This window comes from Rhinoderma darwinii, chromosome 1, assembly GCF_050947455.1.
Source record: "Rhinoderma darwinii isolate aRhiDar2 chromosome 1, aRhiDar2.hap1, whole genome shotgun sequence".
Classification (NCBI taxonomy): domain Eukaryota; kingdom Metazoa; phylum Chordata; class Amphibia; order Anura; family Rhinodermatidae; genus Rhinoderma; species Rhinoderma darwinii.
This window is the reverse complement of record NC_134687.1, coordinates 501,853,330-501,871,113: the sequence shown is the minus strand read 5'-3', so window position 1 is coordinate 501,871,113 and position 17,784 is coordinate 501,853,330. Positions and strand designations below refer to the sequence as shown.

The 17,784-nt window shown below is 41.6% G+C and overlaps 1 protein-coding gene across 1 annotated transcript in view; it reads left to right on the top strand.

Annotated features, from left to right (window-relative positions):
- The window catches only part of PHAX (phosphorylated adaptor for RNA export), a 186,048-nt gene extending 180,232 nt beyond the window's left edge, over positions 1–5,816 (top strand). The window contains exon 5 of the mRNA XM_075836051.1: positions 5,389–5,816. Within this exon, the coding sequence (XP_075692166.1) occupies positions 5,389–5,472 (84 nt within the window). The 3' untranslated portion in view covers positions 5,473–5,816. The remainder of the gene's footprint in view (positions 1–5,388) is intronic.
- Positions 5,817–17,784: the final 11,968 nt, after the last annotated feature.

Here is a 17,784-nt window from a genome sequence, read left to right as displayed (position 1 = left end):
ATGCCACACAGCCTCCCTGTATATGATGCCACATACCTCCCTGTATATGCCACACACCTCCCTGTATATGATGCCACACGCCTCCCTGTATATGATGCCACACAGCCTCCCTGTATATGATGCCACACAGCCTCCCTGTATATGATGCCACACACCTCCCTGTATATGATGCCATACACCTCCTGTATATAATGCCACACACCTCCCTGTATATAATGCCACACACCTCCCTGTATATGATGCCACACATCTCCCTGTATATGATGCCACACAGCCTCCCTGTATATGATGCCACACAGCCCCCCTGTATATGATGCAACACACCTCCCTGTATATGATGCCACACACCTTCGTGTATATGCCACACACCTCCCTGTATATGATGCCACACGCCTCCCTGTATATGATGCCACACAGCCAACCTGTATATGATGCCACACACCTCCCTGTATATGATGCCATTCACCTCCCTGTATATCATGCCACCACCTCCCTGTATATGATGCCACACATCTCCCTGTATATGATGCCACAGAGCCTCCCTTTATATGATGCCACACAGCCTCCCTGTATATGATGCCATACACCTCCCTGTATATGATGGCACACACCTCCCTGTATATGATGCCACACAGCCCCCCTGTATATGATGCAACACACCTCCCTGTATATGATGCCACACAGACTCCCTGTATATGATGCCACACAGCCTCACTGTAGATGCCACACTGCCCCCCTGTATATGCCACACAGCCCTCCTGTATATGATGCCACACAGCCCGACATGAATGCCGTACATACTCACCACGGCTGCGCTGTCCTCTTCTGGTGTGGTTGCTAGTCTCACGGGCTTTGCAAAGGCGGTGCGATGACGTCATCACGTCTCCTTCGCAGAACCTGTGAGACTAGTGACCACACCAGAAGAAAACAGAGCTGCATTGGTGAGTGTCTGCATCGGTGAGTTTGTCATCGCGCCACCGATAGCTAGCAAGGGAACTAGTAGTTCCCTTGCAAATCCCCATGTCACAGATCCGTTTTTAACGGTTGTTACATGTATTGACAGCTGTTAAAAACGGATCCATTGACTTCTATGGGGGCCGCAGGCCGTTAAAATGGCCAAAAATAGGACATGTCGTATTTTTTGACAGCCATTATTCACGGGCTGTTAAAAAAACGGCCGTGTGAATACACCCATAGAACATCATTGTTCTGAAAATGGCCGTGTGATTGCCGTTGTAAGAACGGTCGTCACACGGCCGTTTTTCACTATCGTGTGAATAAGGCCTTAAGAGTGTGGGGCAGGAGGAGGCGGCAATTCAAATGAATTTACGGGCGGTCTTACATTCACAGCAGGCAGGGCCTGGCAATTCATTTCAATTGACAGACAACTCTTGCGATGACTGCAGTGACTGTTGCTCTTAGATAAAATGGCGCCCGTCTTCCTCCTAGAAGCGAGGGTCGCTGTGGGTCCCTGTGAACCATACATGGCGCAGAGCATGCACAGTTCAAAGCTAGAACGACTCCAGCAGGAGATAGGAAAGTAGGGATGGGAGAGAACTCTATGCCCTGGGTGCGCCATATAGCACCGGTGTATGTGTCATGCAGAAACATATACACAGATGCTAATAAAGATGGCTGCCCCTATCTTTATTAGTACAAATATATTAATAAATACAGTTACATTAGGGAACATATTAAAATAATTAGAAAAAATAGGCTCATGACTTAAAACATTCTAAAAAAAATAACTTTCCCTTAAAGTGTAATTAAACTTTTTAAAAAAACCTTTAACATGCCATAGTAAAATGTCAGAAGTTTTGATCATTGGGGGTCTGAGCACTTAGCACCCCCTGATCGCTAAAACAAAACAGCAGAAGTGCTCGGGTGAGCGCTGTGCCGCTTCGTTTCTTATTGGCTTTCGTGTGTGTGTGTGTGTGTGTGTGTGTGTGTGTGTGTGCGTGTGTGTGTGTGTGTGTGTGTGCATATATATATATATATATATATATATATATATATATATATATAGACACACACACATTGCACACACTATGGCCTCATGCACTCCGCACTGGTTAGTTGTGCATTCGTGTATCATTAGGATTAACGGATCCACAACAATTCACCATTATTGGTAAATCCGCAAATCCAGACCGTAGAAATACTTGTTTTGAGTTTTTGCTGTCCAGATTTGCGCCCCCCACACGGATCCGTGTAAACCACGGTCGTGTGCATAGGGCCATAGAAATGAATGGATCCGCAATTTATCCGCAAATATGCGAATAACTTCCGGCCGTGAAAAAATGGTTGTGTGCGTGAGGCCATACTGTACATACATACATACATACATACATTACACAAATATACACATACAGTACATACATACATTACATCCTCACATATATATATATATATTTATATATATATATATATATATATATATATATACACATACACACACACACACACACACACACATACATTACACATACAGTACGCAATACACATACACATTACACTTACCTTTTGTGCAGTAGAGTTTTATTCTATTGGAATGTATTCTGTAATCTTGCAGAACGTTCTAATCCATTCACTGTACACACCCTGTTGGCTCATAGCTGGAAGGCTCACCTTCTAGACCTTAAATCTCCCATAGATATTCTTATTTTGGCAGACCTTGATAGATTCTTTGGCTTGTTTCTTGTAAAAGTTCTTGGCGCCTGCCAAATTCCTAATACTTATCAAAAAAAGCATAACCGTTATTCAAACTCAACAATAAGACCTCAAGTATCATGTCTTTTAGTACATAAAATGCCTATTTATTGATAAAATTTAGAATTAATTCTATGAATAAATTGACAGCTGGTGTTACCATTCCTCCTGTCAATGGGGCGTGTCCTTACACACTGTCCAACCAGTGCTGACAGTGTAGTGGCACACCCAAATGGCAAGAGGAAAGGTATCACCCAGTTGTCAATTTATTCATATATTTCCAGGAGGAATAACAAAGGAACTGCAAAACACAGACTTCTAAGCAAATATGCTCCAGAATTGTTATTTCATAGGGAATCCAAATATTTACTAAAGCAGACTGGTCAGGGGAGCTGACAGGTTCTATTTAAATTAATAATTTAGTTGGTGATGGGCATTTCCTTTACAGTTTATGCAGCTATCAAATGTACCTCAGAATTTGTGAGCACTGCACAAATACTGTATATTTCTTATCTTTCTTCCAATACATACATGAAAGCATTTGACAGCTTTGTAACCATAGGCCCCATTCAGACGGGCGTATGCGATTTGCGCGCACGAATGACCTGCGTTATACGTGCGTGGGAGCATGCGTTGTGCTTCCGATTATCGGCGTATCACGCGCGTATTACGTGAGTGTAACACGCGTGTAGCACGCGTTTTTCACGCGCGTTAATAATGGAAGGAGGAACTAAATAAGCTAATATTTGGTGCCAACCCTCTGGTGAGACCCACAGGAAGGTCACATGGTCGGGATTCGCCATTTCCTATTGCTGTACAGCATAGAGAGAGGTTGGTTGATTCCTGTGCTTGTTGTTTTGGGATTTTAACGTATTTTATTTGTGTGAACATGACATCCAAAGATATGGACCATGTTCTAATGTCGTGACTGATCTCTCGCACGTATGCAGGATGACGCCATATGGTGGAGGAAGAACCGAGGAGGAGGCGGCATTGGGTTCATCCCATTGTCTCCCAACGTACTTACAAAGGGCACTTCCACACCCTTTATGAGGACCTGCGTCTGCATCCGGCAAAATTTCATGCCTTCTGTCAGATGCCTGTAGCAACTTTTGATCAGCTGCTGGAGGAGCTGTGTTCCGGCCTATCCTTCAGAAATACCAACATGAGACGCAGTATTTCTCCTGAGGAACGTCTCATCATCACCCTGAGGTAGGAATACATACTATCTGTGTTAATCTTCAGTGTTCTAGTGTAGAACTAAGATAAAATTAGCAATTAGAATTAAGTTTATGTTATTAATTTTCATTATTTTATCTTCAGATTCCTTGCAACGGGGAATTTGTTTGTGTCCCTTCATTTCAAATTCCTAGTGGGGACTTCAACCATTTCTGGAATTATCAGGTCCACATCTGATCTAATCTGGCGTCAACTGAAAGAGACCATGCTGCCTCATCCCACAACAGAACATTGGCTGAGTATAGCAGATGGATTCATGAACAACGCACAATTCCCCAACTGCATTGGGGCACTGGACGGAAAACATATCCGGGTAAGGAAGCCACCACACTTAGGGTCCCGTTTCTACAATTACAAACAGTTTTTCTCGGTAGTACTGTTGGCCTTGGCTGACAGTCAATACCAGTTTGTAATTGTAGACATCGGTTCCTATGGAAGCACTGCTGATGCTGGCATCTTCAGGGCTTCCAGGATGGGTCAGCGGCTTCTAAGCACCCAGCTATGCCTCCCTGAACCCCGCCTACTTCCCGGATCTTCTGGACCCCCTGCACCATTTGTGATAGCGGCAGATGAGGCCTTTGGACTATCCACACGTTATGCGGCCCTATCCTAGGCGTGCATTGGACGACCGAAGGCGCATATTCTATTACAGGCTTTCCAGGGCTCGTCGCTATGTGGAGTGCGCCTTCGGGATTATGTCAAACAAATGGAGAGTGTTCATGTCAACAATACAATTGGATGCAGACGATGTAAATTTAGTCATCAAAGCATGTGTCATCCTGCACAACTACACACTAATGTACGACGCAGCAGCCGATGGTGACGTGGAACACCTCATGCTCACTGGATCATTGACTATTGACAATACAGCACAAGAAAGACATCTGGCCTCCGCTCCCGGGAATTCTTTGCAGATTATTTCCAGAGCCCTGAGGGCGCAGTTCCATGGCAGCAGGACGCTATCCACTAGTGATGCCACTTCTGAAGTGTTCTTCATTATTCTTTTAGTTTATGTACATTGTTATTGAGTTTTATTTGTGATTAGTTTAGTGTAGGGCCTCGCAAGACAATGAGGGTTGCGGGCTTTGATATTTAGGTAAAATACAAATTAAAAATTAGTACAATGTCATTTAGAAAAAATTCTCAACCTTTATAATAATTTTTTTTACCTAAATATCAACTAATACCTCATTACTTTTCTATATATATGTTTTGTTAATAAAATAATTTGAAATGGAAAATGTGAGGTATTGTTTATTCGTTGTTGAATACACAGAAAATAATGTTCAGCCTCCCAAAAACCAAGTAAAAACACAAAGCCAATATCAATCTTTTTCAAAGCAATACTTTATCAGAAAACCTAATAAAACAGACCATAAATAACAGTCCAAACCTGAGTCTGTTATAAAATACAAATAAACTTTTCTTCTTTACTTACAGATCAAATTACAAATGATTCGGGAGAGGATGGTGAAACAGTGGATGGACTTGTCTCAATTAGGTCAGAGGGAGGTTGCGCAGTAGGTTGCCAAGGAGGTGGATTGGCGTGAGGCATGTGTCAATGGTAGTACCCACCACGATTAAAATGTTGAGGTTCGCGAGCTATCTACCGTTAAAAATATGGACGATGCACAGGAATAGGAGGAGGTTGTGATGAATAGCTCTGTGAAAATTGTGACTGAGAAGTAGTGTGGCCAGATAGCCGCCAGTGCTCCATTGAAGAAAAGCACTCAAAATGGGGGGGGGTTGCTTCTTACAATTTGATCATCAACGCGGATTGAGTTCTCAAGCGACGCTCCACAGGGATACGATGCAAAAAAAGAGCCATGGACCTAACAAATATGTCCACCGCATCCTCAAGCTGATTTTAGAACAAGTAATCTAAAACCCTTGTGTCCACCTGGCTCGCTGTTGATGGTGCCACTCTTTTTTTTCTTCTGAGTGCATTTCTGGAGCGAGAAGTATAGTCTGGAGTGTTTGGGCTTTGAACACTTGGCCCAGGTGATGTCGCAGGAATCTCGCAATCCTGTTGTTGTTCCTGTTCTGGACTTGTGGTATCTTCCCCAACTCTCCTCTCCATCATCTCTTCGCTGTTGTCTTCCTCCGGATCGCCCACTAGGTTGTCCTCAGAGCTGATAATTAAAGAGAATTTATATATTTTAATATTACATTGACAATATTGTTTTGGCATTTGGATTAAAATCGGAAAATATTGTGTCCAGGGGACCACTTAGACATTGGTGCAGGTGTAGTGAAACAAATATTTCTGACACTTATTACATATTTGGTGCGATATTGAATTCTTCCCCCGAGCAGGGGAAACCTTGAAATTACACATTTTAAATATTTTTACTGATACTTACGCCCGAAGTTCAAAAACTGGGTTCAGAAAGCTGATATGGCCTTTGTTTGGTGGGAGCCGAACCACTCTTCCCTTTCAGGGTCATTTCACGCCGGTATTGGTCCCTTGTGCTTCTCCACCTGACATTGACATCATCAACTGTAATAACAAAAATATGTACTGTAAAGTCCTGAAAAAATAAAGTGTACATGTACTATACGTCCCACATTTATTTTCTTTCTTTCAAATGTTGTACTCCGTCTCTATCAGGGCCACATGCTACACAAGTACTTTATTGACCACCCCCTTTATCAACAAATGACAAATGTGGAAAAATTATACAGTGTCTATAGGGACAACATGGCTTGAACAATAAAAATATAGACAAAAGAGAAACAGAGTCTTTAGCCAGTATTATCAGAAGTATCAATACAAAACTTTATTTAAATATACAAAATGACAAACATTTAAAGGAATATATCAATTAGAAAAAACTCCAATAAAATGACATAGAGACAGAGCAGGAAAGCCAAGATGGATGTGGAAAACCTCTATAAAGTATAGGTTTTATGGCAAGACCATCACTAGTGTGTCATAACATGATAATAACTCATCTCCTACTTTGACACTGTTAGAAAGGAATAAGTATTCCTAAAGACAAGCATTAGGAGATGTGAATAACGGGTCTAAACCAGGCCCTAATATAAAAATGACTCTGATGATCTTACCCATAGGTGTTCTAGGCTAAGTCCCGATCGTGACTGTGTGCGCCCCGACGCGCGTTTCGCGAATGTCCGCTTCCTCAAGGGGGTGTAGTGTGTCTGACCAGGAGGCACCCTATATACCCTGTCTATCCAGGTGTGTTCCATTACCTTCTATTCCACTCAAAAGTGTATGGCGCGCACCCGACGGCGAAACCGGAAGTGTGGCGTGCCCCACTTCCGTCCTCCAGCGCTGCGGCGCATATCCGGTCTCTGGTCGCGTACCAGAAGATCCGGACATGCGCACCGCACTATTGGAGGTACGGGCGTGGCCTCACCCAGTCCCGGCCGCGGACGTCAGGAGCGCGCACCCGATTGGGCGGAGCAGAACGCAATAAAGTAAGTGAATTGAAGAATACCACGACCCGTTCAATGTTGCAAGATCTATGATTCTCGCGGTTCAGTGTAATCAAACCAACCAGGGAATACAGGTGTTTTGCATCTGATACATTATATTACATTTAAAAAGGCAGTTATAGTCAGTACCTGACAAAAGTGGAAATCAAGAAACACATAGCTCATATAACATAAAGGGAAAGAATTAGAAAAAGGAAAAAGTGAAAAGAAGGGGATGGAACATTCCATAATTAAAACGATGGATATTGACAAATGTGCCAATTAAATTGGGTACATGGGTAATTAGTTATATATATTCCGCTACTGAAGTGGTATATTCAATATGCATCTATAGATCGAAAAGTTTAGTTTGATGTGACATACATAAACATGCCAGTACCTCACATCTCATAATAACGAACCTTCAATATTATAGGAACATAAATCTCCAACACATAAAGATCCATGAAGAAGTGCACAGAAATATTAATAAATTAGAGACTGTTGCCAAAAAGGACAGTCATGTAAGGTTGTCTATTGTGGTATGGCCGACAGACAAATATGAAAAAGAGGCGTTCAGGCAACTGAGAGATAAGCAGACCTATGCTAAACTCACGTTTAATCCTATATCTAGATTCTCTCTGGAATTAAAGGACATCCTGAATAGGGCCTTTGATAAAGGGATCATCACCAAGAAAATCTGCGAGGGATTACTGACTGTGGATCCTAAAATACCTACAATTTATTTCCTGCCTAAAATCCATAAAAATCTGATGGAACCCCCAGGACGCCCTATTGTGTCAGGTATGGGAGGTCTATGTGAAGCTACGTGCAAATTTATAGATCATTATTTAAAGCCGTTAGTAACAGAACTGCCATCACATGTGAGGGACACAACGGACGTCCTGGGGAGAATTGATGGGATTCAGATTGAACCCGATATGTACCTCGTAACCGCAGATGTCGAGAGTCTATATACATGTATTAGACATGGGGATGGTTTGGAGGCGGTCCGCTTCTTCCTGGGGACCAGCAACTGGGATGATGAATTATGTGAACTCATTGTGGAGCTACTTCAGTATGTTTTGAGCCATAATATTTTCGTATTCAAGGACAACTTTTATTTACAGATACAAGGCACTGCCATGGGCGCGGCGTGTGCGCCATCCTATGCAAACCTGTTTCTCGGTCTTTGGGAGAGGCGGGTTTTCCATGGGGATGGCGCTCGCGCCGCGGACCATGTGCAGTGCTGGCTCCGCTATATTGACGACATACTGTTTGTGTGGCAGGGTTCGGAGTGTGAGTTGAGGAATTTCATGCAGCAACTCAATACTAACCAGATGAACGTAAAATTAACTTACTCATTCCATTCATCCAGGATAGAGTTTTTGGATTTATCGATATTCGCGGATGCAAGTGGCTTCTTGCAGACAGATGTTTATCGCAAGTCAACATCCGTCAATTCATTGCTGCATGCATCTTCTTCTCACACTCCTTCTACCATCAAAGCCATCCCAGTTGGCCAATTCCTCAGGATGAGGCGGATCTGCTCCACTGACCACCTGTTCGAACACCAGCCTCAGGATCTGAGACATAGATTTGAAGACAGGGGGTACAGTAACAGGTCCATCAAGGCAGGGTACAGGAGAGCCAGAAAGACTCCTCGTGCAAATTTGCTGAGGAATAAGATCCCTACAGTGGGAAACACAGTCGTTAGATTCATCTCCACCTACAACAGTAGATGGGATGAAGTGAGGACCATCTTAGGGCGACACTGGCCAATTTTGAGGTCTGAACCCACTCTGTCCCTGTGTCTAAGTGATAAACCAACGATGACGGCCAGGCGGAGTAGGAACCTCCGTGATATCCTGGTTCAAAGTCACTATATCCCCAAAAAAACAAACTTCTTTGGAACTCAGGGACAGAGAAAGGGTTGTTACCCATGTGGCAACTGTGTTGCATGCCCCAATATCAGCAGAGCGACCAAGTTCGAATCAGTGGATGGTACCAAGTCTTTTGAGATCAAAGACTATATATCATGTAGTACCACACATATAGTGTATTACGCTGTCTGTGGGTGTCCAAAGGTTTATATAGGTCTGACGTCAAGGGAACTACGTGTACGCACTAGAGAACACGTGCGAGATATTATTGCAGCAGGAGCGATCGATGACCCTACTGAACTCAAAACCCTGCCCAGACACTTTAAAACGTATCATGGGTGTAGTCCCAGATCCCTTAAAATTCGGGGGATTGAACACATCCGTTGTGGCATCAGGGGGGGTAATGTGAAGAAGGTCCTAGCACAAAAAGAATGTAGGTGGATTGTGCAATTAGGATCCATGTCACCGGCTGGACTCAACGAACAGTTGAGTTTTGCACCCTTCCTATGAGGAAGTTGTAACCACCACACTGCCAGCAGAATACTTTATGATTTTTAAACTGTGGATTTTTTTGTGTGTCTAGTTTTTAACATTTATATTTTTTAGTAGGTATGAGACTTACTGACCAGTTTTCAGTAAAGGCATCCCTGTGTTCCTAATCAAAATTTCGTATAATCTGACGACCCTTCAAGGCTGTGAATTTCGATGCAGACAGTGCATACCCTGGACTTCATGTGTGCAACCTGTTGATGACATTGCTCTTATGTCTGTATAATGCACTGTATGGTTACCTGTCCCCCCCATTTTTTAGATAATTTCACAAGACTGATCTTGGCTGTAATAGTCTCCTGTATATTATTTTGTCTGTAACTAGTGTACCTTTCTTCTTTTTATGTTCACGTAAGCACCTATAGTTGTCTGTGTTTCTAAAGACAACCTTACATGACTGTCCTTTTTGGCAACAGTCTCTAATTTATTAATATGTCTGTGCACTTCTTCATGGATCTTTATGTGTTGGAGATTTATGTTCCTATAATATTGAAGGTTCGTTATTATGAGATGTGAGGTACTGGCATGTTTATGTATGTCACATCAAACTAAACTTTTCGATCTATAGATGCATATTGAATATACCACTTCAGTAGCGGAATATATATAACTAATTACCCATGTACCCAATTTAATTGGCACATTTGTCAATATCCATCGTTTTAATTATGGAATGTTCCATCCCCTTCTTTTCACTTTTTCCTTTTTCTAATTCTTTCCCTTTATGTTATATGAGCTATGTGTTTCTTGATTTCCACTTTTGTCAGGTACTGACTATAACTGCCTTTTTAAATGTAATATAATGTATCAGATGCAAAACACCTGTATTCCCTGGTTGGTTTGATTACACTGAACCGCGAGAATCATAGATCTTGCAACATTGAACGGGTCGTGGTATTCTTCAATTCACTTACTTTATTGCGTTCTGCTCCGCCCAATCGGGTGCGCGCTCCTGACGTCCGCGGCCGGGACTGGGTGAGGCCACGCCCGTACCTCCAATAGTGCGGTGCGCATGTCCGGATCTTCTGGTACGCGACCAGAGACCGGATATGCGCCGCAGCGCTGGAGGACGGAAGTGGGGCACGCCACACTTCCGGTTTCGCCGTCGGGTGCGCGCCATACACTTTTGAGTGGAATAGAAGGTAATGGAACACACCTGGATAGACAGGGTATATAGGGTGCCTCCTGGTCAGACACACTACACCCCCTTGAGGAAGCGGACATTCGCGAAACGCGCGTCGGGGCGCACACAGTCACGATCGGGACTTAGCCTAGAACACCTATGGGTAAGATCATCAGAGTCATTTTTATATTAGGGCCTGGTTTAGACCCGTTATTCACATCTCCTAATGCTTGTCTTTAGGAATACTTATTCCTTTCTAACAGTGTCAAAGTAGGAGATGAGTTATTATCATGTTATGACACACTAGTGATGGTCTTGCCATAAAACCTATACTTTATAGAGGTTTTCCACATCCATCTTGGCTTTCCTGCTCTGTCTCTATGTCATTTTATTGGAGTTTTTTCTAATTGATATATTCCTTTAAATGTTTGTCATTTTGTATATTTAAATAAAGTTTTGTATTGATACTTCTGATAATACTGGCTAAAGACTCTGTTTCTCTTTTGTCTATATGTATATTATAGAGTTGCCTTATTAATATATGTGGGAGGATGTTCTTTGGAACATAACCTAGCCCAATAACACTGTTTGCTCTTGGAGACCATTAGTTATAAACAATAAAAAATAGTATTTTTTGTAAAAACGAGGGCACCTACATACATAGACTAGGCTTCTACTTACCAAAGTTGTTCCGTTCTGCACGACTCGCACTACTCCACTGGGTAAACATATTTTTAGCAACGTCCTCCCATGCCTTGTTTTTCTTATGACGGTCATGGTATAAATCAGACCTGGTGTCCCACAACTCAGGCCTCTCCTGGTGGTTTAACCCCTAAGAAGCCACGATCGCTATTGAACGCGGCTTCTAAGGGGTTAATGAGTGGGGACACAGCGATCGGTCCCCGCTATAGGAGCTGCGGCAACTGCTGTACGAGACATCAGCTGTCACAGCTCCTGTATGTGTCGGAAGGACGGCCGAAGTGGCCGTTCCTCCCGTGACGTACTATTCCGTCATGGAGCGCGAACGCTATGGTTACCTTTAAAAGTAAGAAAAGTAAAAATTCCCCTTTTTCCCTTATTAGTCATTTATTATTAATTAAAATAAATAAATAAACAAATAAACTATACATAATTGGTATCGCCGCGTCCATAACAGCCTGAACTACAAAATGATTTCGTTATTTATCCTGCGCGGTGAACGCCATTAACCCCTTCCCTCTTTGGCCACTTTTGACCTTCCTGACAGAGCCTCATTTTTCAAATCTGACATGTTTCACTTTATGTGGTAATAACTCCGGAATGCTTTTACCTATCCAAGCGATTCTGAGACTGTTTTCTCGTGAGACATTGGACTTTATGTTACTGGCAAAATTTGCCCGATACATTCAGTATTTAATTGTGAAAAACACCAAAATTTAGCGAAAAATTGCAAAAATTAGCATTTTTCTCAATTTAAATGTATCTGCTTGTAAGACAGGCAGTTATACCACACAAAAATGTTGCTAACTAACATCCCCCATATGTCTACTTTAGATTGGCATCGTTTTTTGAACATCATTTTATTTTTCTAGGACGTTACAAGGCTTAGAACTTTAGCAGCAATTTCTCACATTTTCAAGAAAATTTCAAAATGCTATTTTTACAGGGGCCAGTTCAGTTGTGAAGTGACTTTGAGGTCCTTAGATATTAGAAACCCCCAATAAGTCACCCCATTTTAAAAACTGCACCCCTCAAAGTATTCAAAACAGCATTTAGACAGTTTCTTAACCCTTTAGACATTACGCAGGAATTAAGGCAAAGTAGAGGTGAAATTTACAAAGTTCATTATTTTTTTCCAGAAATTAATTTTGAATCCATTTTTTTTGTACCACAGAAGTTTTTACCAGAAAAATGCAACTCAATATTTATTGCCCAGGTTCTGCAGTTTTAGGAAATATCCCACATGAGGCTTTAGTGTGCTACTGGACTCAAGCACCGGCCTCAGAAGCAAAGGAGCACCTGGTGGATTTTGGGCCTCCTTTTTATTAGAATATATTTTAGGCACCATGTCAGCTTTGAACAGGTCTTGTGGAACTAAAACAGTGGAAACCCCCCAAAAGTGACCCCATTTGGGAAACTACACCCCTCGAGGAATTTATTTAGGGGTGTAGCAAGAATTTTGACCGACCAGTTTATTTGCAAAAATTTTTGGAACTAGACCATGAAAATGAAAATCTACATTTTTTCAAATTACATGTAGGTTTAGCTAATTTTTTTTCATTTCCAAAAGAAATAAAGTAGAAAAAGCACCACAACATTTGTAGAGCAATTTCTCCCGAGTAAAACAATACCCCACATGTGGTAATAAACGGTTGTTTGGACACACGGCAGGGCTTAGAAGGGAAAGAGCGCCATTTGGCTCTTGGAGCTCAAATTTAGCAGGAATGGTTTGCGGAGGCCATGTCACATTTGCAAAGCCCCTGAGGGGACAAAACAGTGGAAACCCCCAACAAGTGACCCCATTTTGGAAACTATACCCCTTGAGGAAATTAACTATGGGTATAGTGAGCATTTTGACCCCACAGTTTTTTGCAGAAATTTTTGGAAGTAGGCTGTGAAAATGAAAATGTACATTTTTCAAAGAAAATGTAGGTTTAGGTATTTTTTTTTCATTTCCACAAGGACTGAAGGAGAAAAAGCACCATAAAATTTCTAAAGCAACTTCTCCCGAGTAAAACAATACCCCCACATGTGGTCACAAACATCTGTTTGGACACACGGTAGGGCTCAGAATGGAACTAGCACCATTTGGATTTTGGAATGGTTTCTGGGCGCCATGTCACATTTGCTGAGCCCCTGTAGTACTAATACAGTGGAAACACCCCAAAAGTGACTCCATTTGGGAAACTGCACCCCCTGAGGAATCATCTAGGGGTATAGTGAAAATTTTGATCCCAAAGGTTTTTTGCTGAATTAATTAGAATTAAGCCATGAAAATGAAAAATATTTTTTTTTTCCAACAAGATGTAGTTTTAGATCAACATTTTTCATTTTTACAAGGAATAGAGAAGAAAAAGCACCCCAACATTTGTAAAGTAATTTCTCCCGAGTACGGTAACACCCCATATGTGGTTATAATCAGCTGTTTACGTATATGGGAGCATTCAGAAGAAAAGGAGCGGTATTTATCTTTTGGAGCGTAGATTTTGCTGGAATGGGTTGCGGATGCCATGTTGCATTTGCAAAACCACTGATGTACCAAACAAAAGTGACCCCGTTTTAGAAACTACACCCCTAAAGGCATTTATCAAGGGGTGTAGTGAGAATTTAGACTCCACAGGTGTTTTGCAGAAATTAATACGCTGTGGATGGTGCAAAGTGAAAATTGCAATTTCTCCACTGATCTGCCTATTCACCGCACAATATGTCCCTAGAGAATCTTACCCCATAAATTGTTAAGCGGGTTCTCCCGGGTATGGTAATGCCTTACTTGTGGCCATAAATTGCTGTTTGGGCACACTGTAGGGCTAAGAAGGGAAAGACCGCCATTTTGAGCATGGATTTTGCTTGGTAGTAGTTCTGTTTGAGGTATTGCTGGTATTTCAGTTTATAATGTGGTGGCATATGTAATCTGTGCGGAGTACATCAGGGTATATGTAATCTGTGTGGAGTACATCAGGGCATAATAAGAGGGTATAATAATACAATTATCCATAGATGTGTGTTACGCTGTGAAGCGATCCGTTATGCACAGGCTGGTGTCACACTGATAAACGGTTTTCTTTCTTATCCCCCTTTCGTAACACTCTGCACCTTTTGGGGACTTTTTCTCCTTCGTAGTTTGGGAAATACTGCTGGGAAAGTTTTGCGCTGGTATAATACGGGCGCCCTCGCTTCCAGCGGATGTGCTATGTCCCTTCCCTTTCCTAGTTCCTAAATACTAGGGCCCTGAAACTGAAGGAATGTTCCCCTCCGGCCTGCGCATTGAGATGTTTTTCATCACCGCATTACTAGTGCCATAACTTTTTTATTTTTCAGTTGATTGAGCGGTGTGCGGGATTGTTTTTTACGAGACGGGCTGTAGATTTTATTGGTACCATTTTAGAACACATACGACTTTTTGATCACTTTTTATTTAATTTTTTGGTAAAGGAAATTACCAAAAACAAGCAATTCTGGAATAGTTCTTAATTGGGTTTTTTTTCGGCATCCACAGTGCGCCCTAAATTACATGTTAGCTTTATTCTGCAGGTCGATACGATTACGGCGATACCAAATGTTTTTTTTACGCCGTTCACCGTGCGGGATAAATTACATAATTATTTTGTCGTAAGGTCGTTACGTACGCGGCGATACCAATTATGTATAGTTTTTTTTATGTATTGCGGCTTTTGCACAATAAAATCACTTTTTTTATAAAATCATTTGTTTTCTGTGTCGCCAAATATTCTAAGACCCATAACTTTTTTATTTTTGCGTGCACAAAACGGTGTCAGGGATTATTTTTTGCGGGACGGATTGCCGTTTTTATTAGTACTATTTTGGAGTAAATGTGACTTTTTGATCACTTTTTATAGCATTTTTTGGAAGGAGATGTGACCTAAAAACAAAGATTCTGGCGTTGTTTTTCATGTTTGTTTTTTTTACGCCGTTCACCGTGCGGGATAAATTACATAATTATTTTGTCGTTTGGGTCGTTGCGTACGCGGCGATACCAATTATGTATAGTTTTTTTTATGTATTGCGGCTTTTGCACAATAAAATCACTTTTTTTATAAAATAATTTGTTTTCTGTGTCGCCATATTCTAAGACCCATAATTTTTTTATTTTTGCGTGCACAAAGCGGTGTCAGGGATTATTTTTTGCGGGACGGATTGCCGTTTTTATTAGTACTATTTTGGAGTAAATGTGACTTTTTGATCACTTTTTATAGCATTTTTTGGAGGGAGATGTGACCTAAAAACAAAGATTCTGGCGTTGTTTTTCATGTTTTTTTTTTACGGCGTTCACCGTGCGGGATAATTTACATAATAATTTTGTAGTTTGGGTCGTTACGGACGCGGCGATACCAATTATGTATAGTTTTTTGAATTTTTAAGTTTTTTCCCATCATAAAAGACTTACTATGAGAAAAAAGTCAGTTTAGCTTTATTTTTATTTGAAATGTGTGTGTTTTTATTGTTTTACCACATTTTTATTAACTTTTTTAAACTTTTTTGACTTGTCCCACTAGGGGACATGAGGGCCTGATGCCCCGATCGCTACTCTAATACACTGCACTACATACGTAGTGCAGTGTATTAGCGCTGTCAGTTATTCACTGACAGCAAGCCTATGAGGACTCGCTGCAGGCGGGTCCTCATCGGCTCCCGTACAAGGCAGACTCGGATGCCATTTTCTGGCGTCCGATTGCCACAGCAACCCAGCGATTGCGTCACTGGGTTGCCGGTCGGGTGAAAACCCAGCGCTATTGAGCGCAGCATCTAAGGGGTTAATCTGCCGGATCAGAGAATAGCTCCGGTCCTGGCAGATACAGGAGGGTGCCAGCAGTATAATACAGCTGTGACCCCGCGGTGATGGTGCCGGCTCTGCTTCTGAGCCCGCACCATCACTGTGCCGTACCTATACGGCGCTTTGCGGGAACACCTTCCCGGCAGCGCCGTATATATACGGCGGATGTCGGGAAGGGGTTAAAGAAAATAATAATAAACCATACCAGAATCACAATTGTTTGGTCACTTTACCTCCCAAAAAATGGAATAAAAAGAGATCAAAAAGTTGTATGTACCTAAAAATTGTACTGATTGAAACTACAGTTCGTTATGCAAAAAACAAGTCCTCGCACGGCTTTCTTGATGGAAAAATAAAAAAGTTCTGGCTCTTAGAATAAGGTAACACAAAAAGTAAATGGTTTTTTACAAATTGTATTTTATTGTGCAAACGCCATAAGACATAAAAAAAACTATAAACATATGGTATCGCCGTAATTGTATCGCTCCGCAGAATAAAGTGAATATGTCATTTATAGCGCACGGTGAACGCTGTAAAAAAAATAGAATAAAAAACAATAGTACAATTGCTGTTTTTTAGTCACCACGCCACCTAAAAAGAAAAAAAAACCTGATCAATAAGTCGCATGCACCCCATGAAAACTACAATAAATTCCTCAAGGGGTCTAGTTTCCAAAATAGGGTCAGTTTTGGTGGGTTTCCACTGTTTTGGCACCACAAGACCTCTTCAAACCAGACATGATACCTAATAAAAAGGAGGCATCAAAATCCACTAGGTGCTCCTTTGCTTCTGAGGCCGGTGCTTCAGTCCATTACTGCACTAGGGCCACATGTGGGATATTTATCAAAACTGCAGGATCTGGGCAATAAGTATTAAGTTGTGTTTCTCTGGTAAAACCTTCTGTTTTACAGAAAGGAAATTAATAAAAAGGATTTTCTGAGAAAAAAATGAAATATGTAACTTTCACCTCTACTTTGCTTTAAATTCCTGTGAAATACCTAAAGGGTTAATAAACTGTCTAAATGCTGTTTTGAATACTTTGAGGGGTCTAGTTTCTAAAATGGGGTGTTTGATAGGGGTTTCTAATATATAGGCCCCTCAAAGCAACTTCAGAACTGAACCGGAACCTAAAAAAAAAAAAGAAAGAAGAGGCTTTTTCTTGTACCGTATGGCCGGTGCATTATGAGGCAATACATCGCTTCTTGCATTATACTGATAATGAGCAGTGCTCACCCCGTGATGACCCCAGTTTTGACCGTTTGTATAAACTGAGACCCCTATTAGACCGTTTCAGTGTCCGGTTTTCATAAGCATACACCCCCGAGAAGTGTATTTCTATTGATGAGTCCTTG